The sequence below is a fragment of the Misgurnus anguillicaudatus genome, chromosome 17, assembly GCF_027580225.2.
Source record: "Misgurnus anguillicaudatus chromosome 17, ASM2758022v2, whole genome shotgun sequence".
In the NCBI taxonomy this organism is placed as follows: domain Eukaryota; kingdom Metazoa; phylum Chordata; class Actinopteri; order Cypriniformes; family Cobitidae; genus Misgurnus; species Misgurnus anguillicaudatus.
In genome coordinates this window covers 35,428,047-35,449,599 of record NC_073353.2, presented here as the reverse complement: position 1 = coordinate 35,449,599, position 21,553 = coordinate 35,428,047, and the positions used below count along the sequence as shown (strand labels likewise).

The window sequence follows — 21,553 nt, the reverse complement described above, 5'->3', positions numbered from 1 at the left end:
GATATTTTTGTCATGAATTTTCTTTGGGGGAACTGTGAAGGGATGCCAACACAAAGGGGGAGGTGCATGCTGAAATGTGTTAAAAGCACTGCATTATGTGATATTTTTGCATATCCAGCTCAAATCTGTCAGTAAAAATCACAACAAATCTGTGTTTCATTTTAAGTGCTTAGATTTGATTAAATTTTAGTTTAGATTCAATTGTGTGCATCATTCACAATTTTAGTACAGTTTTTCAGATATACAGTACTTGCACACATTATTGAAATCTTCTGATATTGTCTGCAGAATGTACAGAAGAACGTCCAACATGGCGGGACTGACATACCCACCATCTGTAAATGCTGCTCTAAAGGTACAGATTATCTTTACAGGGTTATAAGAATATCTGTTTCCTTAAAGTATTCAAATATATTTATTTATTCCCTTTTTAGGATGTCGATAAATGGTCGTTTGACGTCTTCAGGCTCCAGGAGGCGAGCAGCGAACACTCTTTAAAGTTCCTGGTGTACGAGCTGCTCACAAGATACGACCTGATCAGTCGCTTCAGGGTACGAGAGACTGCAAAAAACAGACACCCACCGAAACTGTAAATGAAACACATTGCTCTGTTTCATACACCCACAGGGAAACTACCATAGTTCCTCATACTGCCATTTAAAAAAGTTTACCCATAAATGAAAATATTTATTCACCCTTAGGCCATTCCAAAATTGTATAACTTTCTGTCATGCGGTGGTAAATACAAAACATTTGCATAAAATGACAAAAAACTATAAAACTAAAAGTCTTCTGCATGATAAAAAGACCATATGATGGATTCCGAGAGACTTGACCTGAACCGGTTTCCATTTCTAAATGAACTATTTGTTTAATATCTTATCATTGCATCTAGTGGATTCACACAGTTTTTCTTAGCCCTGACCGAATTGGGTTTCATTCTGAAAACATGTATGTTTTTACTCTGTAACAGTAGATGTAAACGTGCTATACATTCGATATGAGCCGCCTGCCATTTTCCATCCGTTCCCTTTCTTTGTTTTTCACCATCATGTCAGCTCTCATCATTTTATACTCTTTTCCCAAGCGCAGCAATGACAGACTCTGAACTCGCACACAAAAAGCCAAACCTCGCTCCCCTGATGAGAATAAAAATACTGACGACACATGTTTTCATTGTTTGAGTGTCGAGTCTCTTTGCACATGGAGGGTAAACTCCTCCAAATGAAACTCTCACAGGAAGCCATTTGATGGCCTGTAACATGCTTTAATAATCAGACATGCACTCTTATAAATAAAGGTGTTTAAGAGGTTCACAGCGATGCCATAAAACTATTTTTGGGAACAGTCGAAGGATTTTTAAAGAACCATTTCTTTATTACCTTTTTATAATCTGAAGAACCTGTGAAACAGAAATGTACTTTGGATGTTACAGGGGACATTTCACAAGACTTTTTTAGGATGTAAAATAAATCTTTGGTGTCCCCAGAGTACATATGTGAAGTTCTAGCTCAAAATATTATATAGATAATTTATTATATCATGTTCAAATTGCCACTTTGTAGATGTGAGCCAAGATTTGCAGTTTTGGGGTGTCTCCTTTAAATGCAAATGAGCTGATCACTTCACTAAATGGTAGTGCAGTGGTTGGATAGTGCAGATTAAGGGGCGGTATTATCCCCTTCTGACATCACAAGGGGAGCCAAATTTCAATGCATTCAATGCTTGCAGAAAATGGTTTACCAAAACTAAGTTACTGGGTTGATCTTTTTCATATTTTTTTAGCTTGATAATAGCACTGGGCACCCATTTATAGCACTTGATATGTGAGAATGTGTGTGTAACTCATATGAACCATTCACCAAAAATGGTTATTCTATGGCATCCTGAAGCATCTCTATTTTTAAGAGTGTTCAAGGCCTCAAGATGCAGTTTAAAAGTTTATTTTGTGTTTTTAGTAGGAGATACCAAAGAAGTACAACATACAAATCCAAATGTGGGAATACAGAACGAGTACTTGTTTAGAAATGCTTCCATTTCCATATTACACTGCAAAAGATAATTTTCTTAATTAGTCTTTTTTGTTGTGTTTTTAGTAAATATATTTTAAAATATAAAGATTTGATAAGATGTTTAACCCTTGTCAGTCCCTTGGGGTCAATCTTACCCCATAGCCAGTTTTCTTTACTTAAAAAACATGGTTCCTTTATCTCAGTGGAGTAAGATTTTGTGACTTTTCTAGACTATCTGTCAATATTCTTAAAAAACTGGGCTTGATTTGGTCGTTCTAAAGATGTGTAAAAAATTACCAAAAGAGGCTCTTTGGGGGTAAAAATGACCCCAATTGAAAATGAATGGGAAAATGCAAAAAAATATTTTTTATTTGTCAAAATAAAATCAATGCATCTAGAATAAATCTGAAAATTTCAATGCAGAAAAGTAGGCCTGATACTAGAGCACAAATGCAATATAGAAAAGACATGCTCAATCTCTCTCTCACACACACACACACAAAGGTATGACTGCCACTCATAAAAATTAGAATTTTTTTTACAGAATTTGGCAAAAAAAAAAAACAGCCACAGATGCAAAACAAAGATGTAAATTGGTGGGCTCTAATGCATGCACACACACGCGCGCGCACACACACACACACACACAAATGCGTGCGCACACACAGACACACACACACACACACACACTTACATTAAGTTAAATTTCTGTGGCATTTTGTAAAAACAGATATTTCAAAATGCATAAAAAACTACAAAAATTCTACCATTTGAAATAATATTTATTTTTAATGTCCTTTCTAATGTTTATATAAACATAAATTTACAAAATGTATTACTAAAGTAGTGACTTAAGCAGTTGGCCACATCCAGTGAAATGAATGGGTCTCTATGGGCCTTTGCTGGTTAAAATTATTTATTACCTAAACTGTAATTCTTTTATGTTTTTTTTCTAAACACATGATGGCTGAATTCAACACACAACATCTAGATCAATATCTAAAAACAATTTAAATCAAATTTAGATCATAATTTATGTGAAATTTTCACATAAAATTTATATTTTACAGGCAAGCTAATGGTGTAGTTGAGGAATTGAGTGGTAAACAGTTACAAAAGTACTTTAAATCTTCCAAAATACAGCATTAATGTATAGATGGGAAGTAAACAAAAAAATGTATATATTATTTGTATCATTAAAAATGTATAATTTTTTTGTAATCACTCTTTTAATTTCTGGGGTCATTTTTACCCCCACGGACCTCTAACGTATACAGGAAAATAGGGGCTTATAAGGGTTAAACTTGATTTTGGAGAATTGATCCATTGACAAATACTTTCTTTTTGTTTCTAGCATGAAAAGTTTGATTTACATTATGTTGACTGTGTGTCTCTCTTCTGTGCAGATACCAGTTTCCTCCTTAGTGTCCTTTGTGGAAGCTCTTGAGGTGGGCTACAGCAAGCACAGAAACCCTTATCATAATCTGATCCACGCGGCTGACGTCACACAGACAGCTCACTATCTGATGCTACATACCGGGATTATGGTGAGTGATCTCTAAATAAATTGTGCATAGACAAACAAGCATGACAACTGTTTACAGCTGTCAAAATGAGCTGAAGTTGAATGGATTAATGTGTGCAGTTGTTGTAATGATGGCAATGAGGATTGGAGTATTTATCTGTGAGTAATGATCGACTGGCCTCTTCCACAGCACTGGCTTACTGAACTGGAAATATTGGCCATGGTGTTTGCGGCTGCTATTCATGATTTCGAACACACCGGTACGACCAATAACTTTCACATCCAGACCAGGTATGTGATGGGCACATTTACTGTTTGGATATTATGCATTTGCATTCACGCTATACATTTGATCAATTTGTGTACAATACTTTTTGGTAGAAACTAAATTATAAGTTGAAAAATCTTTATCTGTGAAACACATATCGACTCTTAAAGGGACACTCCACTTTTTTTGAAAATAGGCTTATTTTCCCTCCCTTACAGTTAAACATTTGATTTTTACAGTTTTGGAATCCATTCAGCCGATCAGTACCACTTTTAGCGTAACTTAGCATAATTCATTGGATCTGATTAGACCATTAGCATCACGCTCAAAAATACCCAAAGAGTTTTGATATTTTTCCTATTTAAAACTTGACTCTTCTGTAGTTACATCGTGTACTTAGACGGACAGAAAATTAAATGTTGAGATTTTCTAGACAGATATGGCTAGGTAGGCTACTACACTCTCATTCTGGTGTAATAATCAAGTACTTTGCTGTCGTACCATGGTACCAAGTCCTTGATTATTACACCAGAATGAGAGTATAGTTCCTAGCCATATCGGCCTAGAAAATCGCAACTTTTTATTTTTCGTCGGTCTTAGTACACGATGTAACTTCATAGAGGTTAAGTTTAAAATAGGAAAAATTTCAACACTCTTTGGTTATTTTTGAGTGCGATGCTAATGGTCTAATCAGATTAAAGGGGACAGAGAATGAAAAACCATTTTTACCTTGTCTTTGTTGAATAATGGTAGTCTACCCACATTCACGAACATACAAAAAGTGCTAAACATGCTAAACATCTCAGTCTCATAGAAATTCCTCTTTTAGAAATGTCAGCCAGAAAACAGCCCAATCTGAAAAACTGATGCTTATGACATCACAGGCATCTAACTGCCCCTCCACTTTAAAATAATTGGCTACATTTTTTGAGTGCCAGCAAAGTCAGCCAATCAGTTATGAGATTGCAAGTTAAGCCAGTAGGGGGAGCCAAATAGGGGCAAAACCACTTGTTAAAAATCACCCACCCTAATAGAGCTATCTAAGAGAGGTTTTTAGGAAGCTTCTAAGGCATTACAGACTCAAACAAAAACATTTTTGTCTACATGTCACATCACAGAACAAAGATAAATACCCCGTTCAATCATTCTATGTCACCTTTAAATGGATTATGCTAAGCTATGCTAAAAGGGGTACCGCCAGACCCGGAGATCAGCTGAATGGATTCCAAAACGGTAAAAATCAAATATTTAACTGTAGGGGAGCTGGAAAATGAGCTTATTTTCAAAAAAAAAAGTGGAGGTAAAATGTTGAATGCCCCCACATTTATAAAGGGCACAAATGATGCAAAAAGGTATTTGGACATAAATGTGTTGGACACAACAACCATACAATGAAAATAATCTACGCACTTCTTTTTAAAATCACCATTAAAGCAAAGCAGTCTCATTAGAAATGCTATTTTGATTATTTTGTTAATATAAAATCACACTGATAAAGCCCCGTCCATGGCCACTGACTGACTGGTTGATTTTACCCAAAAGCTTTTCTAAATGTGTTCTTTAGCACATTGTAGCGCTAAAGTGCCTATAATATTGTCTCAGACTGTATTCACAGGAATCAGATCTATTTTTAACCAAAAGCGTTCACTGTCTGTTGGAAAGGGAGTGAGGAGCTATCGCTCATTTGCATTTACACAGATGAATTTTTTTGCTTCTAGCCAAATAGGGGAATTTTGGATGTGCTACAACAAATGATCTGTGGGGTATTTTGAGCTGAAACTTCACAGACACATTCTAAGCACACCTGAGACTTGTTTTACATCTTGTAAAAATGGGCATAATATCTGCCCTTTAAAGGGACATTCCACTTTTTTTGAAAATATACTCATTTTCCAGCTCCCCTAGAGTTAAATATTTGATTCTTACCATTTTGGAATCCATTTAGCTGATCTCCGGGTCTGGCGCTAGCACTTTTAGCATAGCTTAGCACAATCCATTGAATCTAATTAGACCATTAGCATCCTGCAAAAAAAAAAAACGGAAGAGTTTTGATATTTTCCTATTTAAAACTTGACTCTTACATCGTGTACTAACACTGACGGAAAATTAAAAGCTGTGATTTTCTAGACAGATATGGCTAGGAACTATCCTCTCACTCTGGCGTAATAATCAAGGACTTTGCAGCTGCGTAGTGATATTACGCAGTGCCCAAAAATAGTCCCCTGCTGTTAAAAGTAACCAAGGGGACTATTTTCGGGCAGTGCGTAATATCACTACGCCTCCTGCAGCCATGTTACAGCTAGTGATGGGAGAAACAAAGCTTTTCGAAGCTTCGAATCAATTAGCCAATTGCTTCGAAAATTGATTCAGTTTTTCGAAGCAGTTTGAAACCCACACACGCTGGCGACCCCTGCTGGTCAAAATAGTGTAAAAGCAGATGTGTCAAAACATTTTACACTTTTTTTACAAAATAATAGCAAGATTTTTATTAAAATGTTAAAAAAAGAATTTAACTTAATTAAGACATAGTTAAAGAGTACTAAACCCTAATCCAACTTTTTTTAGTTACTGATCTGTAAGAATGATGGTTTATTAGTGCTGTTCATTGATTTTAGTGCGTTTTTTGACATTTGGATATAACGTGTTTCAATACTACAATATATGGTGTAAAAACGTCTGAGTGCTGCCCTCTTCAGGTTGAACGGTGGCTACTGCAGTTGAATTTTCCTATTGGATGTTGGGTCCAAAAAATGACTCGTGACGTAAGCAGTTTCAAGCTTACCACGCCCTTGTTACGATCTCATCACACACTTGGTACGAACTTAGTTCGTCCCCTCTATCTCCGTTGGGATCTGCCCACTTTTCTTGCATTTTTCAAATATTGCCAGTGGGTGGAGTCAGGCTCTGACCAGGGGTTTAGTTACACTTTAAAAGTGTATTATGTGTTTTTAGTTTTATTTAGGGCAAACAAATGAATAAAACGATCTACCCTTTTAATTATGCACATTTTTGTCATTAAATCTGTCTATAAACAAAAAGTAGACAACATGGCGGTGTTATTAGTCAGAAGGATAAATGTTTTATGAACTTTCATAATAAAACTGACCCGAGTTCACCTAAACATATTAGACGCTGGTCATGTGATCAACTCCCCCTAGTGGTGAACCATCGGATTTTCGAAACGTTTCGAAACAGTTATGACGTAATGAAGCCTCGTTTGCTAAAATCACGTGACTTGGGCCAGTTTGAAACAAGCTCCGAACCACTGATTTGAAACAAAAGATTCGTAAATGTTTCGAAGCCTCATGAAGCAGTGCTTGGAAAACGACCATCACTAGTTACAGCTGCAAAGTTCTTGATTATTATGCCAGTTTGAGAGTATAGTTCCTAGCCATATCTGCCTAGAAAATCTTTAAATTTTCTGTCTGTCTTAGTACACGATGTAACTACATAAGAGTCAAGTTTTAAATAGGAAAAATATCGAAACTCTTTGGTTATTTTTTGCGCGATGCAATGCTAATGGTCTAATCAGATTCAATGGATTATGCTAAGCTATGCTAAAAGTGCTAGCGCCAGACCCGGAGATCGGCTAAATGGGTTCCAAAACAGTAAGAATCCAATGTTTAACTCTAGAGGAGCTGAAAATGAGTATATTTTCAAAAAAGTAGTGATGGGAAGTCTTTTTTTGTGAATCAGTTCTTTCGGACAGTTTGTTTCAAAGAACTGGTTAAAAAAACCGATTCACCAGTTCTTTAACGTACTTTACATAATATCTAATTCTATCAACCAGGAGGGTATAATACATTAAAAAATGTTCAAGTAAAGTTGTGTATGGTTAATTTATTATTATTTAGTTGTCCAACTAAAGCACTTTCAAAAACTTTTAACAGAAATCATGATCAAGCTCATAACTTATATAAATATAATCTGCACACACACACCTAACAAATACATTTTATTCAAAATGGTGTTTAATATAATTAACTGTACCATGTATATTTCCCGTAAGTTTTATGGTAATATTAAATAAACTTACTTTATGTCTGTCAATCATCTTAGTTCATGTAGGCTATAGTATTAGCACAGCAACTCACTGATGTCCGTACTGTTTGCCTCATGCATGCTGCTCAGTATCCACAGTTCTTTGATTAGTTCTTCGGACGCATCCAATAGAAACTGTTCTCAAATCAGTGAACTGGCGACTCCATAAATGCAGCAACCTATTCCTGACTCGAGAATCGCTGTATCGTGCTTTTCAGTAACACATGCGCAGTATTAACCGCTCATCAAGTCAGACGCGTCCGATAGAAATTGTTCTTGATTCAGGTGTTCAGTTTATCGGTGACTCTGGAATACCAGTATGTTTGCTGCGCGTGCTCAGTATCAACAAAGTTCACCAGGTCTCGGTTCAGTCAGCTTTTACGAGTTTAGATACGGATTACTCTCTCTTAATTAGAATCGGAATGACTGTCAAGCACATCTGAAAGTGAGTAACTTGTGGATCATTACTGTCTCGAGACACAAACTTTTTAAACGATTCAGTCCGATTAGGTGTACTGATTCAAGTCGTTCACTGAAAAGAACCGGTTCAAAAGAACCAAAAAGTGGAGTGTCCCTTTAAGTCACTTTGAATAAAATCTGCTATATGTAACGAATAAATGTCATAATGTCCTATAATTATGACCAGGGCTGGACTGGGACAAAAATTCGGCCCTGGCATTTTGGCCCAAACCGGCCCACACTACACACACTGCAAAAAATTATTTTCAAGAAAAAATGTTCTTAGTATTTTTGTCTTGTTTTCAATATCTGAAAATTCTTAAATTAAGATGCTTTTTCTTGATGAACAAAATGACCCAAGAAAATAAGTCTAGTTTTTAGACCAAAAATAACACATTTAAGTGATTTTGTGCATAAAACAAGCAAAAAAATCTGCCAATGGGGTAAGCAAAAAAATCTTGAACATATTTCTTAAACACTAAATGCAAGAAAAATTCAAGAAAAATTAGCTTACCCCATTGGCAGATTTTTTGCTTGTTTTATGCACAAAATCACTTAAATTTAAAATTTTGGTGTAAAAAACTAGACTTATGGCAAAATTTGCCATTGAATTGCTGACTTTTTACAAAATACAAGTGCTGCTTACAGTAATATTTTAAACTGATTATTACTTGCAGTACTTACAGAAAAGTATTCACTACATTCACTGAACTAAACTTGTGTGATTACAGTAATAGAGATTTTTAACACGATCTGTCAAGTGTTCTGTTATACAATAAACATATCTTTTTCTGTAAGCAGATTGTTTGATTTTGCTTGAGGAGAAATTATACGTTTTGAAACAGACAATCAACGAAAAATCTACGAATCAGATACACTCTCGTAGTCACAGAGCAAAGAGTGCAATTATTTTATTGCAGCTTTATCACCATAATTTTGTGTTTTTGACTCAGTTTTATCAAGGGGGATCAATCTAAACTTGTGTTTTGAAAGCAGTTCTGCTTACCGCAGGGACTACACTCACTTCTCTCTCGTCTCTCTCCCTTTCCTCATTGACACTTTGCGTGCTGGTGCTGCCAGTGCCACCACCGTCACCATCATCATCACCAGCAACGCGAGTTGAAGAAAACAGTTGTGTTATTTTAACACATTTTACAGCATCTACCTGAAGAGTCTGTTTCTTTTTGTCGCGCAGTTTATCTGCGCCTCCCTTGCATGTTTTTCCATCTCTCTCTCTCTCTCTCTCTCTCTCTCTCTCTCTCTCTCTCTCTCTCTCTGTTTTGACACGTGAACTGACCGACGATGCACGCTCGCTTGCACAGACTAAAGCGGTGATTGGGGCAGCTTAATGTCATTCAAAAAAAATAACCAATGGGCTGCTGCTGCGTGGGCCGGTCTATCTAGGAAAAAAAAGGACGATGACTGGGCTGGTCAGTCATTGGGCCAGCTAAATGTCGCTTAAAAGAAAATAACCAATGGGCTGCTGCTTAAATGTCAGTGGGCCGGTCTGTCTAGAAAAAAAGACGCTAACTGGGCTACTCTGACAAAGATAGTATGAGATGTATCGGCCCAAAAAGTACGTCGGCCCACCGGGAAACTGCCCGGTGTGCCAGATGGCCAGTCCGCCCCTGATTATGACCCCTTCACACCACCAGCGACTAGCAGCAGCAGAGTGGCATGATCTCATTCATTTTAAGCTAAGCTACTTCCAGTGTCACAAGACAGAATGACCGTTGGTAACAGGAAGTGGGGGTGTTGACACAAAAAATGACAAAGTCACTGGAAGTGTGAATGGGGCTTTAGATGGGATCTACCTTTTGGAACAGCCTTTGCATCTTTGATGTCTTAAAAATCAGTCTACGTGGGCTGCTCACTAGATTTTGGACCAGAGCCTATATGTGAGAATGTGTGTGTGTAGTATAAACAAGAGAGAGAGAGAGAGAGAGAGAGAGAGCAAGCAAGATACTACTGGTGAAACTCTTAACAGTTTATGTTTTTCTGATGGGATGTCACAGAGCTGAGAGAAGAATTCATCATGTATTCACTGAGTCCCCAGTGGCACAATCTACGTCACAATCTCGATTGATGTTGTTGTTCTGTGTTAGTCCCTGGCAAGAAGGGCATCTTATTCACATTAATAAATGCCAGTGGATCCTTGAGACTGAGTTTTTTTTTACGATAGCAGATTTTATTTTGGGAGTTGATCCACTGCAAACATTGTTATTCATAGAAGTACATTTGCTTTTGCATCGGACTAAAACTGGAAGAGGGTATTTGATTCCTTGAGCTGTAGTGTTATTTTAGAGGAGTGCTTGATCTGCTGGGAATTGAGGAATGAGGCTCGTAACTGAGAAAAATGAGCTATTACACTTCATACACTTCAATCTTTGATTGCCACGGATGGAGGTTCAACCTCATCTTACATTTCTAAGGTTTATTCCTCATGTGAATAAAAATAAAATCTCCTGAGAAATATCAGGCCTTCTCACTGAATAAAGAAGACAATCATTATTTATAAATACCAGGAATAGGATGCGTACCGATAGCACATTTGATTCAGCAAACAACCCTAGTTCAAGTTGATGTATGCTTATTTAGAAATTTAAAACACTCTTATGTTAGATTTTAAAGGTGCAATGTGGGACTTTTAGCAGTGAGATTGTGAATTGCAACCGAGGGGCAACCTTCTAAACTCTCGGATGAAGCCAATACGGAAATTCCTTAAACTTAATGACTTAATGAAAAGTCTTTTGTGTTTCTACACAGATCAGAAGTGGCCATCCTCTACAATGATCGCTCTGTCCTGGAAAACCACCACGTGAGTGCAGCCTACAGACTGATGCAGGAAGATGAGATGAACATCCTGGTCAATCTCACGAAAGACGACTGGAGGTACGCTGGGCTTTGATGGAAACTCTGGATGTGGGAAAGTTCTGGTTGTATGTGTGCACTTTGTGTTCTGATGAGCTGATGTGCCGTGTTTCCCGCAGAGAGCTGCGTACGCTGGTGATCGAGATGGTCATGAGCACAGATATGTCCTGCCATTTTCAGCAGATCAAGACTATGAGAAACTCACTGCAGCAGCCTGAAGGGTGAGTGACGCCCCCTGCTGTTCTGACAGATTATGTGAGAAAATAAAGGTGTGAATGAATGTGATGGCATGACTTCTCTCACAGAGAGAGAGAGAGAGAGTAATAAAACTGTATCAGAGTTCATAGTAACTATGATTTGGTAGGGCTGCATATCGTTTCAGCATTGACATCGCAATGTCTGCAGAGAAAGATAGAGAAAACTTCATGATGGTACGACTTAATATGGTTCGAAAGAAAGTTTTATTAAAGGAATATTCCCCTTTCTTAAAAAATCCTAATTATTTACTCACCCCCATATCATGCAAAATGCTGATGTCTTTCAGTTTTTTGAGAAAAACATTTCAGAATTTTTCTCAATTTAATACACTTTATTGCACCTCAACAGTTGACAGTTTCAATGCAGCCTTAAAGGTCTCTAAAAGATTCCAACCAAGGCATAAGGGTCTTATCTGGGTGATTCTCACAAAAACTTGGTTTGAAAAATGTCAAGCATGAAAATGTAAAAATTGCTTAAATTTACTTTTTTTCCCACCAGACATTGAAAAACAAAGTCTGGAGTAAATGGGAACATTAATTTAAAAACTTTTACTTATCATTTAACACTTTTTGTAAAAATTAGTCCTAAAAAATCTCATTACCGCAACAGTCAGAAAACATCAACACTGACATATTTTCAAAATGACATGACAAACCTGAAAGAACATAATTTGGAGATTCTGCACATGCATTTAAAATCAAAGTATTATGCTTCTATTAATTAAACTAACATTTAATAAGCATCTGTTGCGGTAATGATAATCAAAATGTCGTGTAAGCATTCTGACAAGACAATATTTCCAATTAACTGTAAAAAAAATGATCTTACCTGGTAGCCATCTTGAAGTAACTGGTCCATGTGCTTGGTCACTCAAAATCAAACTTTATTAAAATTCTGTATGTGTGCTTAAACTGTTCTCAAAAAGTGTTGCGGAGGATGAGAACATCAGGCATGGACACATCATTTTCCTAATTTTTCTTCATTATTATTATACATGAATATTCAGTAAATATTTTTTCTGTCATCTAAAGTAGTCTAGCAAAACATCCATTTATTTTTTTTCTTAATATTTTTGTGTTAATTTGATTAAATTACAACATAACGTATGTTCAAACACAGCCGGACACATTGCGGTAATGAGAGTTTCAGCAGAAAATGAGATAAAATTTCCAATTATAAATTCTTATGTTGAAATCACACATTGTGCAAGGTAGAACACAGTATTGTGTTAATTCTGATGCTTTTTAAAGTTACTATATTACACATTTTAAAGCTAAAATTATTAGTGCCGTGGTGTTTCAATGGTTTCGTGAGAATCACCCATCTAGCAAAACGGTTATAAAATGTACAATTTTGAACCACAACTTCTCGTCTTGCACCAGCCGTGTGAAGCGCCACTGTGACATTGCGTAATGCTTAAGCACGTCGAAAGGTCACACTTCAAAAAATTGAAACGCACACTTGTGTAAAACATTAATAAGTATCATTCCAGTACAACAATATGGGAGCGGTCCTCTTTCTCCACACTTGTATACACTGTTCGTGCAGGACCTTTCGACATGCTTACGCATTAGGTAGGGTCACACGGCTGGTGCAAGACAAGAAGTTGGGGTTTAAAATTGCATATTTTTTATTTTTATTGCCGAAAATGAAAAATCGTTTTGCAAGATAAGACCCTTATGCCTCGTTTGGGATAATTTAGAGCCCTTTGAAGCTGCGTTGAAACTGCATATTTAAACTGCATTGAAACTGTTAACCGTTGGGGTCCAATAAAGTCTATTAAATTGGAAAAAAATCCTGGAATGTTTTCCTCAAAAAACTTAATTTCTTCTTGACTGAACAAAGAAAGGTCAAGGTTTATTTAAATTCCTTCCGGGCAATTTTTGGTCCAGCGGTATTCAAAAGATACAGGAAAAACGCACAACAAGCTCATACATCACAATATGATGTAGACATCAACATTTTGGACGACATGGGGGTGATTAAATTATTAGGATTTTTTTTAAAGGGACACTTTACCCATTTGCATTAAGCTTTGTATAGTTAGAACCCCAGTCATGTTTTTGAATGGTCGTGCATCATTTTCTCAGTTGCCGCTAAGACAGGAGAAATACAGATTTCAGTGTTTCACTTCCTTCTTTCAATGATGTAAAAATCATCATTTTTGCATCATTGAAAGAAGGAAGTCCAATATCTTTGTTGAGGGGGTGAGACTACAAACACCCCTTTTCTCTGTCAAATAGGCACCAAATTCAAAATGTATGTTACATTTCCACTACAAATATGACGCACTTTCAATAAAGATTAATGTTTCTACGGGTGAAATGCTCCTTTAAGTGGATTATTCCTTTAACAATCTGTTCGCTTGATAAGTGGTATTTAAAAATCACGCAACTATTTTCCCTCTGACCCTGGACCAGAAAACAAGTCATAAGGTTTTTTCTTTTTAATTTATACAGATTTATGCATAATCTAAAAAGTTAAGCTTTAAATAAGCCTTCCATTTCTGCATGGTTTGTTAGGATAGGACAATATTTGGCCGAGGTATAAAATTTGAAAATTTGGAATCTAAGGGTGCAAAAAATCCAAATATTGAGAACATCACCTTTAAAGTTGTCCAAATGAAGTACTTGAAAATCCATTAAAATGTCCATAAAATTCATCCACTCACATAAATAAACTTTTGATATATTTATGGTAGGAAATGTACAAAATATTTTCATGGAACATAGGCCTGTCGCAATAATGACTATATCGACTTATCGAGCAATAGATTAACATGACATTGGTACTTTTTTTAATAGGCGATAAATTACCATAGTGTTTACATGTGTGTTTGTTTCATTAGCATTTTAGATGATAGAGAGAGAGAGAGAGAGAGAGAGAGAGAGAGAGAGAGAGAGAGAGAGAGAGAGAACAGTGTCAGGAGAAGAGAAAGCTACTCAAGCTGAAATTTCGTGTTTTTATGGTGAATATACAGTTTGAAAGAATGCATCCAATTTTTAAAGTTACAACCCGCATCTCCGACGTGAGAAGAGGAAATTAATGTTAACAAGCCAGCATCTCTACTCTGTTCAAAAACTTAGGCAATGAAAAGAGTTATACAAATTGAAAGTCATCTGAAACATAACCATAACACCTAGTCCCTAGATCAGATTAAACACTTATCTAAAGCACTTAACCCTGTGAAGCTGGGATTTATACAACAATTCACTGTAAAAAATTTGCTGTAATTTTGCAGCTGGTTGCCAGTAACTTACTGTAGAAGATAAAGTCTGAAAATGTTTCATGTTCATTTAACTTTGAACAAAATGTTGCCAGTAAATAACATAAATGTAAAATCTACAGTAAGTTACTGGCAGCTAGTTGCCAGTAATACCCAGTAATACTGTAATTTCTACAGACATTTTTTACAGTGTAGCTATTTAAAATTGAAATGCATATTTTATAATATTTATTTATGTTGTAAATATTAAGAATATAATTTTTTCTTGCATTCCAATTTCATATTAATATTTAATATTTTTATCTTAATATTCTTTAAAAATCAAAGTTGTGTTCTTAGAAAGGATGTACTTGAATTATTATGCTATTTTATTGTCATATCTAATCAGTGACACTAAATGGTCTTAAAAAGACAATACTATGGACTATCATCATTATTTCTGGGGCAATTAACTGACCTATGAAAAGTAGCTACCATGACAGGCCTAATGGAACATGATCTTCACTTAATATCCTAATCATTTTTAGCATAAAAGAAAAATCGATCATTTTGGCTCGATAAAGTTGTCTATTGCTACAAATATACTTGTGAATTATGACTGGTTTTGTGGTTAGTAAAGCATTTTGTAGCAGCAAAAGGTTGTGTGTTCAATTTTTAAGGAAAACACATGTGATAAAAAAATGCGTATCATGAACTCTGGCAAATGCATGAACATTAGTGTAAATGTATTTTTATTTGACTGGTGAAGCTGTCAGTGTGTCTTTCAGCATAGACAAGGCTAAAGCCCTGTCTCTAATGCTCCACGCGGCAGATATCAGCCACCCTGCTAAGGGCTGGAAGATGCACTACAGATGGACGCAGGCCCTGATGGAGGAGTTCTTCAGACAGGTACACGCACAAAATTATCATCCTATAGGGTGTAAACTGGAATCCATTTGGGGTGAAGTTCATTTTGAAGGGGTGTCTTAAAAATAATGATGCTAAAAAGGGTCATAACAGCCATTTTTGAGTCCACAAAGAACCATTCAGTCAACGGTTCTTAGTAGAACCATTTCTTTCTTACCTTTTTATAATCTAAAGAACTCTTTTTCACTGAAACAGACGCTTTATTTCGGATGTCAAACGTTCTTATATGGCACTTTTATTTTTGAGAGAAAAATATGAACATGCAACAATGAATTGGTCATAATATAGAATCAGCAATTTTTTGTAAATACACCACCAATTGATAATTTGCATATTTGTGCCACTTTTAGTACATTTTTAAAATCTACTTGTCTTAGTAATCTAAGAGAGTCTAAATAGACTCGTGCTTGCCATCTGCTTCTCTTCTCCGGCACAATGAAGAAAAGAGGAACTTTTATGAGAAGATTTAAAAGCCTTTTAACAAGCACGAGTGAGTAATTGAAGAGCTCAGATGCAAAACCCTCTAAGTGCATCTGACATGTTTTTTGTAAGTTAGCATTTTTATCAGACTCTTAATATATTCTTCCAAAAAAGCGGTATTTCTGAATAGCCTGAGGCTGGGATTTAGTGGATTTGAAGCTAAAGTTTTTGATTAGGTATAATACGTGCCGAGAGCATTGGCTTTGATGAAGGTGGCGTTTCATGTCTAAGCTCCTCAATTGTTTCTGATTCTTTTGTTTTTTCCACAGGGTGACAAGGAGGCCGAATTAGGACTGCCGTTTTCTCCACTGTGTGATCGGAAAGCCACCATGATTGCTCAGTCTCAGATAGGTGTGTAAAACACACATCATGTAAACACACATAACCTCTAATAGCCACAGAGGATTTTCCCATTTGCAAAAACAGAACTGGTTAGTTGTTTGATGTTAAACATAACTATGATTTTGATCAAATGGACCCAAACCACATTCATTAGATCACACAAAACACATAAAACAGATTAATGTTAATGCATTTCATTCTGAATGGATAAACTGGATTTCAAGTTTTTTTCATAGCAGTGGCGGCCGGTGACTCCTTTGAGGGCACACGATGCAAAGTTCGTCACAATGTATTTAGCTCATCATGTGTGTTGTTCGTAATTTCGAAAAATGTGTTCAGCATGTCTGTTAAACCTATATCACATGTCTTGGCAAAATAAGTGCCTGCTGCAGACGCGTCTAAAGGGTTTATGATAAAAGAGACGCTCGGGTTTGCAAGATACTCGCATAATCTCTGTTAAGGGAGTGTCTTGCGTGCATTTTGTGAACGTGAGCGTCTCTTTGATCATAAACGGTTTTGACGCGTGTGCAGCAGGCACTTATTTTGACAAAACACGTGATGCACATCGTTCACATGATGCAACAAACACATATTTTGAAAACACAAGCAACACAAATGACACTACGAACACATATTTTGAATTTGCGCCCCTCGCAAGAGCTGTCACGAGCTGCAACTGCATCATACACAGTCTACCAGTTTTTCGTAAACGCTGTGAAGATGAAAAGTAAATACCGTTTTGAGGTTCACATGATGCAAAATGTCATTATGGACATGAACTAATTATAGTATAGTATATATTCCCAGTTGTTAGTCCTTTCTGCAATGACACTCTGTTGTACCATTATGCTGTTATTTAAAGGTGACATAGAATGATTGAACGGAGTATTTATCCTTGTTCTGTGATGTGACATATAGACAAAACATTTTTTGTTTGGGTCTGTAATGCCTTAGAAGCTTCCTAAAAACCTCTCTCAGATAGCTCTATTAGGGTGGGGGATTTCACACAATTGTTTTTGCACCTACTGGCTTAACTTGCAATCTCATTACTGATTGGCTGACTTTGCTGCCACTCAAAAAATTTAGCCAATTATTTTAAAGTGGAGGGGCAGTTAGATGCCTGTGATGTCATAAGCATCAGTTTTTCAGATTGGGCTGTTTTCTGGCTGACATTTCTAAAAGAGGAATTTCTATGAGACTGAGATGTTTAGCATGTTTAGCACTTTTTGTATGTTTGTGAATGTGGGTAGACTACCATTATTCAACAAAGACAAGGTAAAAAATTTTTTTAATTCTCTGTCCCCTTTAATCATTACTATGGCAACCTATTTACTATAGATGCATGTTAAGCACACTGTCTAAATGAATAATTCAGATTTCATTACTTGCTAAATGACATTGTAAGTCAGTGATGAAGATCAGATTGGGAAAATAAATCAGATTTTGGAGTTGCAGTGCAACAAAACCAGAGGTCGAATGCAGAAATGCATGTACAGTTGTGGACAAAATATTGGCACCCTTGGTAAAATATTTCTCCTTTTGAGCTTTAATTAAAAAAATTCACAGAAATACTATGTTTATTGATAAACAATATTTGAAAGTGAAAATCACATCCTATTTTTTCCTCAAACAGACGTTGGCCACAATTATTGCACCCCCCCCCCATTTAGTCCTCTTTGCTACCTCCATTTGCAAGGATAACAGCTCTGAGTATTTTATAATGTCTGATGAGGATGAAGAATTTATTTCTCCAGAGTCTTCATATGAAGAGTTTGGTTGCAAAACGCAAAAAATCCATTTTGACTAATTTGAGTAAAGATGTTTTTTCTATACCAAGAAAGTGACAAGACGAAAACCACTATTTTCTGTTACAAACCTTTCACATAGCATCTTTAGGTTATAATAACATTAAAAATTCAAATCCATACTTTGATTTTCAAATATTTATTATAAAAAACGATTATTTTTTCTGCAAAGTGCAATAAATCCATGACAAGTTTTTTTCCCCAAATGCTATAAATCTATTGAATTAATATATAAATGTGCATTCATCTTTGCCATGTTATATTCATTTAGTTGACTAGTGGTGTACACTGCTTAAAAAAAAAAACATTAATGGCATTAATCAAAACACTTACTTTGTCATATTAAGAACACTTGTCATTTTTTTGACAGCGATCAGCTGTAAAATGTTTTGGTCCTGCTCGATTTTCGTTGACTTTGAGTAAAATAAAGGAAAGTTTTTCATAAGATCCCCTGGAGTCAAAGTGTTTTCGCATGACAGAAGCTTGATGCTGTCGTGTGAGAACAAGCAACAGCCGGCATTTTTCCTTCGCCCGAGTGCTCTTAACGTAAATGATTCGATTTTGATGGCTTACGTTGCTTTTTTTGCTTTTTTTGATCACGAAGTACAAAGTAGATGAGGAAAACTAGTATTCTGTGTGTATTCAAAGCGCCGCCATTATTGTTTACAATGCGTGAAATGGTTTATTGCATTTTGCAGAGAAGGAAGATTGCCATTTGTCGCGGTTTGGAAAAAATTGAGAAAAGATGACAGAATAACATGCTGGATATTGGATTTTGCGTAAAATGAAGAATTGACTTTTATAATACTGACAAGATACAATACTGATTTTGGTGGTAACTAATTTTTTTAACGGTGTTTATCACGTTTTGGAACCAAACTCTTCATATGTTGCTTCCCTATCCTTTTTGGGTCATTCCAGTCATTTTCTCTATATGGTTCAGGTCAGGGAAGTGGGATGGCTGTTGCAGAACCTTGATTTTTTGCTTAGTTACTCATTTTTTGTTGATTTTGATGTTTGTTTTGATAAGATTTCTAGCAGAACAACTCAGGCAAGACTTTTATATCTGTTGGTATTTGATATAATCCATTACACCATTCATCTGAATAAAATGTCCAAGACCTCTGGTATAAAAGATTCGACTTTAACTGTAGACATGGAGCTCTTTTTAATCCCTGTGTGCACCAAAGCCATCTTGTTTCCCTGCTGCAAATAAACTCTTTTTGGTTTCCTATGATAGCAGAACCCAGTCCTGTTTAAAGTTCTAATACGGCAAAGGAGTTTGTTTTTTGCATGAGAGCAGAGGATTTGTTTTTTTAAACTGTGTCCCAAACAACTTTGTCCCCCTTTTTTTATTTAAAGCTTTCTGACCCCAAGATTCAACTGATTCAACATTTGTGATGGTTGGAGTCGCGTAGCTATGGGTGGGCCTGGGTGGGTAGGCCCACCCACCTGCCTATCCAGTAAAGCCTATTAGTTATCCTAATGAGTAAATTATGTTGCAATTATCACTATACTTGACCTATAAAATAAAAAAAATTAAACTCTTGTTTGCTATTATAATAAGGAATAAGTTAATTTTGTAAATAGTAGTGCAATAAGTAGCGCATTTCGAACAGCCTCCTCGCCCCTCCTACACCCCAGATCATAGAAATGAACACCCGGTTTAAGGCTGACACGTATGGAATAATGAGAGCTGCGCTGCTTCATTGTCTTAGAATGAAGGTCACGAAGACCTTTGGTGAGAAGACTTTATTACAGCTTGATGGTGCACCCTTTAACATTACCGTTGAGGATTCTGAACATGAGGTGTTGATTCAGCAGCTAAAAAAGAAAAGTCTTTGCCGATAACATTTGCGCCCACTTTTGCGCCCATGAGCCTTCTGGTCTGAAAACGAGTTGTGTTCAGGCGCATTGTTGGTGAGTTGCTATTTTGAAGCAACTAAAATAGACTATGCCACTGACCAACTAAAACCTGCTCTTAAGTCAATGGAGCAATATTGCTTTTGTTATTTAATGAGCGCGTTAGTAATATGCGCCTACGGGACGACAACGCGCATTTGCTTATCACATGGATGCGCAGCAGCACACAAACGTTTAAAACATGAAAAAAATCAAAGGATTAAATGTTTAAAAACATTATTATTGAGTGTCTTGACTGAGGACCGAGTATGATTTCTTGCATATTTGTAAATTATTCTTTGAGATTACACCGATCATGCTCTCCATACATTTACAACAATTAAAAGCCTGCTATTTTTACTTCCATGACTGAAAGAAAACGACTTTAAAAAGTTTAAATGAAGAATTTAGTTGCAAAACAATATAACTACATTTTTGTCAAATTATTATTATGTTATCAGGTTATTATTTTGTTTTATAGTGCTACTTAGCTGTATTTTTAAGTTATGAAGGTTTAAATCAAAACAATCCAACTGCTGTTGAATTGATATTAATTGGAATGCACAACCAAAAAACGAGATTTCTGAAAAAAATTATCTATTTTTGCAACGAAACTCTTCAAATACCAACAAATTAGGCTTCTACATAAAGTATTTTTAAAGTACAAAGCTTTTCTTGCATATTTGTAAAATATTCTTTGAGATAAGACTGATCATCTGGGCTATCAATACATTTACAGCAACGAAAAGCCTGCTATTTTTACTTCCATGACTGAAAGAAAACGACTTTAACAAGTTTAAATAAAGAATTTCGTTGCAAAACAATATAACTACATTTTTAACATTTTTGTCAAATTATTATGTTATCAGGTTATTATTTTGTTTTATAGTGATACTTAGCTGTATTTTTTAAGTTATGAAGGTTTAAATCAAAACAAACCAACTGCAGTTGAATAGATATTAATTGGAATGCACAACCAAAAAACGAGATTTCTGAAAAAAAGCGGAATTATATTTTTGCAACGAAACTCTTCAAATACCAACAAATTAGGCTACTATTTAAAGTATTTTTTAAATACAAAGCTTTTCTTGCATATTTGTAAAATATTCTTTGAGATAAGACTGATCATCTGGGCTATCAATACATTTACAGCAATGAAAAGCCTGCTATTTTTACTTCCATGACTGAATGAAAACGACTTTTAAAGGTTTTAATACCAAAAACTAACAATTTCATTACAAATACAAACAACTCAATTTTTTTATATCAATCTTAAAGAGGTGGTCTTCTTCCTCCGCTTAGTTTTTTAGTTTACAAATTCTGCCAAAATATGGAATCGGGATGGCGCCACCAACTGGCTTTTAAATGAGATGAGACTCTTATTGGTTTATTGCACATTGCGCTTAGATTGTTAAAATAGGGCCCATACAGGCTTTTGTTCCTAATAAACGGTGATAT

General features: G+C 35.8%; 1 protein-coding gene across 5 annotated transcripts in view; it reads left to right on the top strand.

The window, feature by feature from the left end:
* pde1a (phosphodiesterase 1A, calmodulin-dependent) overlaps nt 1-21,553 on the top strand; it is a 180,361-nt gene that overhangs the window by 154,607 nt on the left and 4,201 nt on the right. For 3 of the 5 annotated variants that reach the window (XM_073854682.1, XM_073854683.1, XM_073854684.1), the window contains 8 exons: nt 289-355; nt 435-551; nt 3,419-3,559; nt 3,728-3,828; nt 11,072-11,197; nt 11,296-11,397; nt 15,416-15,548; nt 16,316-16,397. In XM_073854682.1, the coding sequence (XP_073710783.1) occupies nt 289-355; nt 435-551; nt 3,419-3,559; nt 3,728-3,828; nt 11,072-11,197; nt 11,296-11,397; nt 15,416-15,548; nt 16,316-16,397 (869 nt within the window). The remainder of the gene's footprint in view (nt 1-288; nt 356-434; nt 552-3,418; nt 3,560-3,727; nt 3,829-11,071; nt 11,198-11,295; nt 11,398-15,415; nt 15,549-16,315; nt 16,398-21,553) is intronic. The other 2 variants (XM_055214572.2, XM_055214574.2) reach the window with 1 other exon arrangement.